The 12,008-nt window shown below is 45.9% G+C and overlaps 2 protein-coding genes across 2 annotated transcripts; one reads left to right on the forward strand and one right to left on the reverse strand.

Annotated features, from left to right (window-relative positions):
- Nucleotides 1-7,713: 7,713 nt before the first annotated feature.
- Nucleotides 7,714-8,818, reverse strand: EDB93DRAFT_1109308 (uncharacterized protein; the record flags this gene model as incomplete). The annotated part of the gene is made up of 3 exons (XM_041447949.1): nucleotides 7,714-7,976; nucleotides 8,024-8,242; nucleotides 8,290-8,818. The coding sequence occupies 3 exons, from the start codon at nucleotides 8,816-8,818 to the stop codon at nucleotides 7,714-7,716; spliced, it is 1,011 nt and encodes a 336-aa protein (XP_041301003.1).
- Nucleotides 8,819-9,279: 461 nt separating this feature from the next.
- On the forward strand, nucleotides 9,280-11,245 carry EDB93DRAFT_1109309 (uncharacterized protein; the record flags this gene model as incomplete). The annotated part of the gene is made up of 5 exons (XM_041447950.1): nucleotides 9,280-9,431; nucleotides 9,487-9,778; nucleotides 9,828-9,908; nucleotides 10,079-10,231; nucleotides 10,403-11,245. The coding sequence occupies 5 exons, from the start codon at nucleotides 9,280-9,282 to the stop codon at nucleotides 11,243-11,245; spliced, it is 1,521 nt and encodes a 506-aa protein (XP_041301004.1).
- Nucleotides 11,246-12,008: the final 763 nt, after the last annotated feature.

The raw sequence follows: 12,008 nt of genomic DNA on the forward strand, positions 1-12,008 counted from the left end.
TGTGCTAGATTGATGACTGCAAAGGTACTTGAAGGTTGAAGTGTGTGATGAGTGGCGATGAATTGAGGCAAATATATATTAGTCTGATGTGGACCTTTGTGGTGGATTATGTCATTGTTGTTGCCACATTTAGGTTCCACAATACAAAAGGGTTTGTTTGTCATCATTGCATTGTGGAACAGGCCATCATGTGGACCTATTGTATATCTCATTGGCATATCTAAAGTGTAAAACTTCATGTGGACAATAGTGAGTTCGGTGGTAGCAGGGAAAATAGTGAGCTTGGCGGTGGTGTGGAAAATTCTAAGTTCAGCGGTGTGATGCCAACAAATGTGTGACCGAATATTGTTGCCAATACCTGGTGGTGTGATTAACCACATTTAAAATTATGTATGCGACAATAAGTAAATTTTACAAAGTCACAATTGCCAACCAATGAGAATCATCACCCATATCATTGTTTGCTGAAACAGATGGTCCCAGACCTCTTGCCACAAATGCCACACATGTTTAAACTCCGCTTCCATCATATAAATGATAAGATGTTGCTGTTCATCGATACATCATTGCAACCATGTCTATCCCTGGTTTCACCGAACGTGTTGATCCTGCCGGCGAGCATACAACAATTGATCTCACCAATGTCGCAAACATATTCAAATATGCCGCATCCCGCTTGTTAGCAATATGCATGACATTGGAGACAAGTCCCCTCATCAAATCAGCAAGAGTTCGTCACAATGTCACAAGATACTTAATATGGGAAGGAGATGTAGGTTTTATGGTGAGTCGCTGGCACATCCACTGATTGGTAGCCGAACAGGTGTTTATCACACCATGGGTGGCATTTTGTGAGGGAATGTCTATTAGCCCCCCGCTATCACAAAATCTATGATGCTTCCTCGGCATTATCGGCATGAGCCAGGTAGAGCTCATCAATGATAGAGAGGTCTACACCGCATTCATGAAGTTGCTGCCAGCGCCATCCAGCACTTGGGTGAGAGGTTGCATCATCAAGGATTATCCACTAGCATGGTGGACTACCAAATTTGACAAGGTGGACTATGGGCCCTTCACAAGTCACTTGCCCAATTGCAATGATGTCAGGGCAATGGTTATTGACTATTTTGAACAATTGGTAAGTCTTCATGTGCATTCATGATTGCGCTGTCTCACAATTGTGCAGCCAGAGGGACGTCTGCTCATCACGCCGGCGACATTGGTGCAGTCACACTCGATGCCAGTCGCACAGCAGTTAGCTACTATCCAGGCCACTGTCCAGCAAGAAGACAACCATATTATTGCGATGCTGGAGACAAAAGTGGTCGAGGCAAGGTTGGTTGCTGTGTCACTACTGAGGATGGAAACAGCTTTGGGTGAGGATGTGCATGCCGCTACAGAACACCTTGTAAAATATTTGAAGCAGGAGGGAAACTAGCGCCGCATGGTAGGTATCACGTAGTGTACTATTCAATGTATGGAATTTCAAATGTATGACATTGGTGATTATATCATTAAGTTCCATGCTTTGTGGTCACTACAATAGCTGCTACAGAGCAGTCTGAAGTATTTGAAGGACTAGGCACTGGACTGCAACATTACATCTAATAGTGTACTGTGTACAATGTATGGAATAAGAAGTGTATCCTATAGGCGAGTGTATCAATTATATGCTTGCCTACCAGAATTATAATCCGCTGAACGTTGCCGCCTGCTGACGATTGCCTCTGGTTGCACCGTTGGGATACAGAATCATTATGCTGATTGCATGCACTATTGAATACAATCCTCCTGTGATTAACACGACCCTTTCATGTACTTGAATGCATCCCTGGCATCGTGACATAGACGATGATACATTTTGCATTGCCATGCCACATATGCTAGGTGGCCCACCTTGTCCTTGGTGAGAGTAGCTAGGCATATCCATTTCTCTGCCTTGTGTAGGAAGAAATCACAAATCCAATTCATTTCATGTTGCACCAGGAGATGCTCTTCCTCCCAACGGTCTTTCAAAGCTTTGGCATGAAGCCAGTGCACACGGTAGACTACATAAAATGTTGATTATTAGTGCCGCATAGGTGAGTTGCATGATCAGCTCACATTCATTTAGCCAGTCACTATTCTGAGAATCACCATCAACATCCATCGACCAGAACCAAGCCAACATGGTGTTTCATTGGCCACGTGTATTTGGATTGGCGACAGCGGTGCTGACCTTGAGATGTTCTTTCAGCAATGGCCAGTATCTTGTTAGCAAATCATTGTTGGCACCAAGTTTGCAAAGCTGTGCTCGGCAGCTTGAATAAATACTTGCATTAATGCTTACTGCCTGATCCACTGAATGCACTTGGGCCCAAGCTCTGGTAGACATGGCCTGTGACTTCGCCGTTCTGACAGTCGTCCTGAAAATGACTGCTTTATCTGCTAGGTGCACTCTGATGTTGTGCAGGGCATCGTTTGCCTGTCCCTCCCGAAGGGAAAGTTCTTGTTGAATCAAATGGGTGGTGCCGAGAGTGGATGACATAGGGAGTATTATCTTTTCAGGCTCAAATAGTCAAAATTTATTGGCCATGCCATCATCGGAGTCTTTATAAAGCATGAGGAGCTCTTCTTCCATCACATCCATATCATCCTCTTGTATCCCATCTCCGAGGAAGGTAACACCCTTCCCCAGCCACCGGTCAATCTCATCTTGGAGTTTGTCATGGCAGCAAGCTATCTCTAGTCGTTGGCTCTGGGTTGGATGCCTACCCAACTTCCTCAAATCCATTTGGAGCCTTAGCTGTTCCTCCTCAATTGACAGTCCCTCTGCCAGCCAGGTCACCGAGCCACAGTGGCGCGCCAGTCTTGGTCACTGAGCACTCCGCTCTAACAACTTCAGTTCTTGTTCTTTTCTGGTCACCGCTGTATCATGTGAGTCCTGATCATGTACACATTATAGTTCACACCTTTTTGCAATTGGACCTTGTATATATCTATTATGGTGGGATCGATACTGCGTTGTTTCTGTGCAAGTCTCTCTTGTACCTCCCAGTCTCGAACTTTGGCTGGATCAGCGGTTTCATTGAGCTTCTAAAATGCTGCTGTGCTCTTGGTGACCCCTTTAACAGCTTGCTTGTATTTTCAGCAAAGGGCCCTGGCTGCATAGACCTAGTAAGTGTATTATATAAGACAATCAAGGTACCCACTCATTCTGATCATTTTCATAAAATTGCACTCATTCATTTGATAATCCAAGCACTCCTTATGATAAGGTGTCCCCATCCCACGGGCCAAAGGTGAGATGATGTTTAATTGTGCCCATAGCATCTCCATGATCTCACCATCAGTTCGTGCGGCGCCGGTGATGAAGTTGGAGATATATCGGACATAGCAGCTATCTTGGTGTCCATGGACATGCCAGAGGCCTATCCCGGGCACAATCTCCAGCTCCTTGCCAAGCTCTAGGAAAGGGCTGTCAGACACCCAATCCTTCAGATACCTACGATACTGGCAATTAATATCATAGAATGTTAGTGCACACCAAATGCTGCCGGCATTGTGTTTCAATGCCTTACACAAAGCATAGTCCATGTTCATCTGCCTAGTTGCTGAAGGTGAGTATGGAGCAGATGAGGTGATCTCGCACCAATCTTTCTCCCTTCTGAAAATCTACCATCGCATGTAGAACGAAGCAGCCATGCCTTGCGCATGCACACCCGCCGATGCTGGTTACTTCCAGCCTGTGCCAGAATGCATTTGCTTGATTCACAGTGTGGTGATTGTTGCATTTGGACCGCTGAATGGCATCTGTTGCCTGTGCCAGATGTTCCTTGTATGTAGCATTGCCGACCATGAAGCCGCGACCATCCATCAGGGCAACCTCATCCATTGGATTTGCAGCATGTAAGTGCTCTGCTTTAAAGTTGCCATCCATAACAAGCGATCTTGAGTAGAGTCAACCCAGAGTCTCAAGATCAGAGAGATTGTTGGGATTCCCTTGCCCATCATCATCTGGCAATGTCACATTAATGCCTGGCTGCAGACATGCCGGACAGAAGAGAGCAAGATCGCTGGGCCTGACTTCTCTGACCTCATGACTGAACCGGTACCAGATGAGGAAAGACGGTGGTGGTGATTCAGCACACATACAATACTTTACAATGTGTGTGTGTACTCCAGACTTGTTGACTATGGTGGTCATTTTCTTGCTATTTTCGATAAACAGCACACCTGTGGGTAGATCATTTGGTATATTTGAATAGTGGCCTTGGGTTGGCAGTTCATTCATGTTTGTATTGTCATTCGGTGCTGATCCTAGTGTGTCATTGGTGTCCTCGGTGTCGGTGAAAATATCCTCAATATCATCCAACTTGTAGTCCTGGCATGGGCAAGGATTTCCATTGTGCCCAAGGGAAATTAATAACCCAGTCTTGACCAAGCAGCTGTCCTCAAAGAATCCACCTGTCCACTGACTGATTCGATGGAAGGGGAGCCTCCGGTGTTCCAACCTGCAGCAATTTGTGCAAAAGAGTGGCTTGCTGAAGCCGCTGTGACACTTGTAGACACCATCTGTCCCACATATTATGCATGACCGGATGGCAGGAGCTTCTTTTTCGAGTAGTATTTTGAGATACTCTTTGGTCCTTGGGACCCATTGCCGAAGATAGTCCTTCTGACTCTTGAAACAAGCTGAAAATGAACAGGACACTAGACTTTGCTGGAAACACTTACCAGTGACTTGGGTAGCTGTAATGACATCACACCCTGGTGGTGCAAGTCACCGTAATCTTCTCCCCCATGATATAACATATCCTGAGATGGTTGCTTTGATGGTGACTTGGTAGGGGTGGCTGGAACTGATCAGATTTTTTGGATTTTGGGTCTCTCTACCCATTTCCCTATTACTTTCCTGGTTCAAAATTTTTTCTTCCATTCCACCACAGAAATATTGCTGGTTGGTGTCCACTCCTGGACTTTAGACCCTCCCATGTGCTGATTCCTGAAGTCAATGCTATGAGATAATTAAGGTGTCAGGCAGCTCAATTTTCCAGACTGTAACAAACTCTGATGTCTTATTAATATGCGTATACATTGATAGCCTGAGATCATCTGTTGCAACACTCAAGCTTTGACTGGTCTTTTGAAGAGTTTCTTTTATTAGAATTGGTCATATGGGTTATGATACAGCCATTTGTATATACAGGGGCCAGGTGATGCATTCAATTTATTATTATTATACTACAATTTATATTAAGCATCAAACAAGAATTAAGCTTCAGTGAGTCTTTAAACTGCTCCACTCCACTGGATGTATATCATTCTAATATTTCAGTCATATCTGCATATGTGACATGCAGTGATGTTTTTACATACAGGATGAGTAGAAGAGATCTATAGTACTATGGACCTGGATTGTGTAGCTAAGTAGCAGCGGTCTGTAGTATGATAGTATAGCTATATGTACATAATATGATGAACCTTGATGGGAACCGAGGAATAGTCTGGAACCGACAATTTTCACCGTCCTATTATCAACCATATGGTAACATGTCCCGGAGTGAATCACCAGTCATTGTCCCCCCACAGACCAAGCTTCTCCTGGTCAAGGCTGAAATTGCAGTCCTCAAGGCCCACATAGAGGACTGGAGGTCCGTCAAAGGTAAACAACAATTACTCATTTTGAAAGCCATACACAAGGAAGCTTGCCTTCAAGCACCTACCCGGGACAAAGCCTTGTTGAAACTTCAGAAAAAGGTTAGAACCAGTATGTCTGATGGCTCTTGATTTCTCATGACAGACTTACAAAGAGTGGTTGTATAACCAATGTCGCCAACAAGCCTCAAAGCCTCTCATCAAATATGGCAAGAAATGGACAGGTCACTGAATGTTGATTGAGCAGAACAAGGCTCAAATTCTAGAGGAGACTGGAGAGATGCCTGGGAGTGAGGCAATGATTGTTAAGTGGCCAGAGACTACTAAGACTGTCCTGGCAGGTCTGTCAGTGGAGGAGAAGGAAGAGGCAAATGTTTTTGCAGATAAGTGGAACAACAAAGCTGCTCCTTCCGAGGTCCAGACCAATGTTGCTGAGACCAAAGGTGCTGACATGATAGAGCATTTCGCAACTGAAATGTTCAAGCAAGCCAGAATGAGGGTCTTTGTGATGTCAGCATGACAGGACAGCAGGGGCAAGCTGATGTTAGGAGTGTAATTTTTGTGACTTCTACTCTGGTTAATCAACCTCAGATGATATCTTGTTGTAGACATGACCACAATGATCAGTTTGGTGCCACCAACAGTTTCTTGAAGACCAGGGATTAGAACCATATCTTTATGCCCAAATGGCAGCAATACGCCAGGGAACAATCATCTATCTCCCAATATTTATCTATGCTTAGATATCCAGGATCATGATGCCCCTCAGGTTGTCACCTCCAAGAAACAAATGCCAAGAACACTTCTCGACCTGGAGGAAGATGATGATGGGTTGCCCATGCTCCCTAATACCATGGGTTGAAAATGCAGTGAGCAACAGCATGTCATTTGGTCATTCCTGACCAAGCATTACAGTAAGTGAATGTTCTCTGTATCATTGATCCGGCTGAAAAATGCAAAGGGATATGCATGAGAACAGCAAAAGGGAAGGTGCTGGTGCCCTGGGGTGACTTGATCAAGAATCCATCAGATTTCTTTGACAGCACCTACTGGCCTACTGATGTACAGTTGGTGAAACCATCAAAGATGAGTAAAGCAGATGCAACTTCTCTGTTGGACTTCTGGTATTGCTGACAGCAAAAAAAATTTCATCCTACCTTTTGTTTCAAAGCTTGGAAAGACACTGACAGCGACATGGCGATGCCGGCCAAGTCCTGTCTGGAAGTCATTTGGCGGGCTGCTTGCCGCAACAAGGGAAAAACTCGCAAGATCTCAACACAACAACATAACAGTGAGCCAAGCACCGATGGTGAATTGGAGGAGAATCATTCATCCTCCGATGATGAGGAGCCTACATCAATGGCTGTTAATTGCCAGGAAACACCATCGCCAGCAAAGGTATATGCCTGCCAATATCTGATGATGCAACTGCTGATGTGCCGGCATTTCCTTACCTCTCAGAGCATTGATTCTGTGATATCATCAACAGTACCAGGGCCTACAACATTCTGAAAGACTGTGAAGATGTCAATTATTCTAAAGCCGCCGCAGAAACCACAGCCACCTTCAGGTGCACGTACCAGAAGCAAGAGTAAGGTATCCCATGCCAGAAAAGATCAACCATCAAAGTTATCAGAATGCCGCGCTGCTGCCGCCGCAAGCATTGACACACCGGCGAAGAGAACCAGGAGTAGGTGGATGGTCACTAAAGCTCCAAAGGCAAAGAGGAGTAGGAGGAAATGATCTTATTCATTAGTAACGACCTCAATAGCAATAACTCATTACTCCTACTACATATGAATGTCAACACTTGATCTTGCTAGCCATAATTGTAGCATGACGGCACCGCCTAACAACAAATACCAGAACCACACTGCCAGTACAATGTTCATGGTACTGGCGGTTGTTGAATTGAGTCCTGGAGTGGTACTAGCTGGAATTTCAATATTTATACTAGCCCAATAATCAAATCATCAAGTAAGAATTGGTATTTTGTGCATTACTAGCAATTACATCTTTTTTCTGAGTGCATACATGAATTGGTAATACAAAAAGATACATTGGGTATATATAAATCTACTCTGCATTCATAGTCTTTGCTTCTGCGGCTTCAATTTGTTGCAATAAGGAAGCCACTGTTGGGACGACCTGTTGATGAGCCTGTGAAATGTGATGCAAGCTTATGAGGTCTTTGAAGATCTGGGTTAGCCTGTCCCTGGTTTTGCAGAATGCGATGAGCATCACACGATTGGTTGCCAGTACTTCATCAGGGTGAGGATCCCGGACATCATCACCTGGGTCCAAGGCGGCGCCGACCATCATCTGGGCCAGTTCATCAACTATATGATGTCAGCTTGTGCTATGCCCTCTGAAAAATATCACGTACATTCTTCTCCTCCAAGGCGCTGCACAATGTCAATCACCAAAGATGCCAGGGTCGGTGGGACTAGATGCCCATCGCTATTTGGCAACATTACAATTGAATATACAGTCGATGTTCCTGCCAGCGCTGGCACTTCCTGAGGAGGTGACGGCTCTGGCACCTTGATGAGTTCAGGTTGCCACTGGCTAACTGGTGTCGGTAGCTGACATCCAAACTCGAATGCTACAGACAGTGGTTAGTACTACTTGATGGGAGCATAGTGTACTTACCTCTGTTATTGCTGTCATAGCCAACATGCTGGGAGGGACCACTGGCAGGAGGGCATGCCGGAGGTCTGGTCGAAGTTTCCTGGATGTTGACAGGAGCTTTGACAGGGATGTTAACACTTAAATTGAACAGCTGGGAGAGTGGCGATGCGGTCGCTGGCACCTTGGATTCAACTGGAATATTAAACCCCAGGTTGAATGGCTTTGCGATGGGGACACCAGAGATTGGTTGCAGTGATGCCGGTGGTACAATAGGGAGATTGAATCCCAAATTGAGAGGCTGAGCTCCTGTGGACAGCTGTACCACATTGGCCGGTGTGGGCTGCACAGTACTGCCAAATCCAAAGTTGAATGGTCCTTGCACGCCTGGGATGTCAAGGTCCATGCCGGAGGTCTGTATCAGATTGGCAGGCGTGGGTTGGACAGGATGGCTGAATCCAAGGTTAAATGGGCCTTGGGTGGCTGGGACATCCAAGTCCATACCAAGGTTAAACTTCAGCACCTCCTGTGCTGAAGAACTCGCTGGAGGCATTGGGAGATCCATGCCAAAGTTAAACCTTGGCACTGGCAATGGCTCCACTGGTGCGAGAGGAATCCCAGAATTGAAAGCTGAAGATCATTAAGCAATGTAATGATGCTGAATTTGGTGACTTCCGAATGAGATTGGTGCCTGCCTTTAAATTTTCGAAATGGACTTTACAGATTGGTCGGTTGGACATACTGAATTGTAGGTAATGTGAAGGACTGACAGAGTCATGGCCAACAGGTTATATAATGTTGACTTTGTGGACACTTGTGGAACTTAAAATGATTGAACCGAGACAATGGATCTCGGTGTGGGAACGGAAACACGTGATTCTCAAACATCTTCCGCATTGTCGCGTGTAACTGGCTTCGGTGCGAAGAAGTAACTGACTTCAAATTTGTTTTGCATAGGATATATAGATAATCACCGCTCTCATTCATCCATCTTTCTACCACATTTTCTGCATTATGCCCACTCCTGATGAGTCTAATGATGCTATGGGGGCTGCTACTGAGAAGATTCTTGCCATTCTGTCCAGAGCGGTGAAATTGAAGGAAGGTCACCCTGATCACCTGAAGTTGGCTGTGGAAGTCAGGGAAATCATGGTGGGTGTTCCTTCGTAAGGACAGCTGCATCAATGGGAGCTCAAGAATTGTCACACCTGCAATGTCTAGGCCAAGGCCAAGGTCACATACCAACACAGGAAAAGGAGCAGACTGGGGTATGGAGATGGAGGAGACCACACCTGGTGTTGGCAGCATTCAATTGACAGATTTGCCAATGCCACATATGTTGAAACGGAAAGGCAAGGAGAAGGATGTTGTGTTGCCAGGGCGGGAATCCAATTGCAAGGTAAACAGAGGCCAGATACCTTCAATGCAGAAGCGGAAGCGGGTATTAAGTTTGAGCCCACCACCTCCAGAAACCGGTGCACACCAGCCTGATGCCGCCAACACAATTCGTCAGGTATGTTTTTATGATTGGAATACCGCTGTGAGGTAATATTTCCACACAGACTGAGACATCAAAGCAGCACAAGGTACCTGAGAGTCCAACATCGCCGGGTCACAATTTGTCGAGGGAAGACATCAATGCAGTAAGTTCTCCAAGGCATATGCAATTGCCGGGTCTAATATATTCTAGGACAAGGATGGTCAGGAGCTGGTCCCACAGTTTGACCAATGCGACAAATCATAAGTTGTACTTAATATACTTAACACATTGTGTTGATCATACATGTATTCAGTTCTATCGTATGTCGGGAAGGATTTGGGACCAAAGGTGCCAGGCTCTGAGCTTGTGGACGTTGCGCCAGGCAGAAACTTAAATGTTCCCATGCTCATGCTAATGTTAAGCCCATGCCGAAGGACGATCCTCGCCACACATGTTCTGGGTCATTGCGCCATCAAGCAGCAGAAGGTACTCCTTGCCTAGATATATATGTGCTTTTTGCTGACTTGTCCAGACATGCTTGTTTCATATCATGATGTTGCCATCATTGACACTGCCGCTATCTCACCAGGCTCTCCTGTGAATTCACTCCTGCCGATCACAACTTTATCCCCCTCTCACTCGCCACCACCTGTACAGCAAACATCCCACGCCATGCCAGACACTCACAGTGGCTCTGCCGTAGCACTCACACAGCAATCCATGGAAGTCAACAATTCTGGAGATTATATTGTCGATGAGTTGCAGGCAATGACCTTGCTCCAGAATGAGTCAGTGGGAGTGGTCGCCATGAATGCCGATCTGCATGAAGTGGTCTCAGAACTGAGGGGATTGATTGCTCACCTCCAGGCCCAGCATCTCGCCACAACAGAGCTGGTCGATACACTAAATGCATGCATTGCCACCCAGGATATCAACATCCATGCCTTGCAAGGCCTTCATACTGAGGTTGCCGCATTGCAAGATTATGTCAGGACACTGCAGGAGGAATCGGCAAATCGTGATGAGAGTTTGTGGCGTGCTCATGAGCAAATTGCCCGGCAGGAACACACTTCTGGCATCCTTCAGGATACCTATAATTCATTGCGACTTTGTGTTACTGGGCTAGCTCAGCAATTGTCTGCCCCCTTCAACAACGCATTGTATCTTGCCAATCTGGTGTATGGCGCCAACCAAAACATGATGCCTGTCAGTGTTGGCCAGATGGCAGCCATGAAGGGCTTATACCTCAACTTGCCTCCAGGCCACTCTGGATTTGGTGGCCCATCTATTAGGATCATCCCCGGCGGTTCTGGATTGGGTGGTCCTGTTGGGCAATCTATCAGCAACAATGCCTGTGGTGCATCTCTTAGAAACATCCCTGGCACTTCAGGATTGACCGGTCCCTCTGTTGGACCGTCTATTAGCCAGGTTGCCAGTGGTTCTGGTTCAGGTGGAGATACCCAACATGGGCCATCATCAGGTGTGGAGCCACAGTCTTAGTTGTAGTCCTGGTACTTAGATTGTGCCCATGTGCTGTATGTAGTCTGTTGGTGGGCATGTTAACTGCCCTTGTTCTGATTTGCCAACAATATACCAATGTTGCAGCTCTGAAATATCCAAGAACATGTCACCAGCGACGATATATGAACACCGGCAACATTATGTGCATTACTTCAGGTAACTAGTAGGTAAATAATGCTGCAGGGTATAGATTGTCACCGGCAACATTATGTGCATTACTTCAGGTGTCTAGTAGGTACATAATGCTGCGGGGTATAGATTGTCATTGGCGGTGATGCAGGTGCCATGAGTGATGGTTTGCTGGCTGTTTTATTACAAATGCCGGGTAATGTTACACCACGTGTAGTATGCATGGCTCATTATGTTTGTCCTCACCACCCAATGTTCATTATTTTATGTAACCATTTTGCTGCTGGACATATATATAGTACACGGTGATTGGTAATATTGTCAGGCATCCATGCTTCCCATTCCCACTGACTGGGCCTTGGCCACGACCCATATTGCAAGCGAATATGTCTACCACCAGCTCTTTGCTCTGATTAGTGGGGGGCCAAATGCCCTTCCTCCCCTCGAACTTGATTTTGCCATGGTCATGGCATGCTCCAGACTGGCAAGTTCCCTCGCCAAGGCCTATCATAACCCAGGTATGCCTGTCATTGGTGCTGCTGCGATCACAACTCATCAATTTCAGTAACCATCAACTTTGATATAGCTAGGTATGCAGATGTGCTTCAAATGA

The sequence above is a fragment of the Suillus bovinus genome, assembly GCF_016758785.1.
Source record: "Suillus bovinus strain UH-Sbo-P2 chromosome Unknown EDB93scaffold_151, whole genome shotgun sequence".
Lineage (NCBI taxonomy): Eukaryota > Fungi > Basidiomycota > Agaricomycetes > Boletales > Suillaceae > Suillus > Suillus bovinus.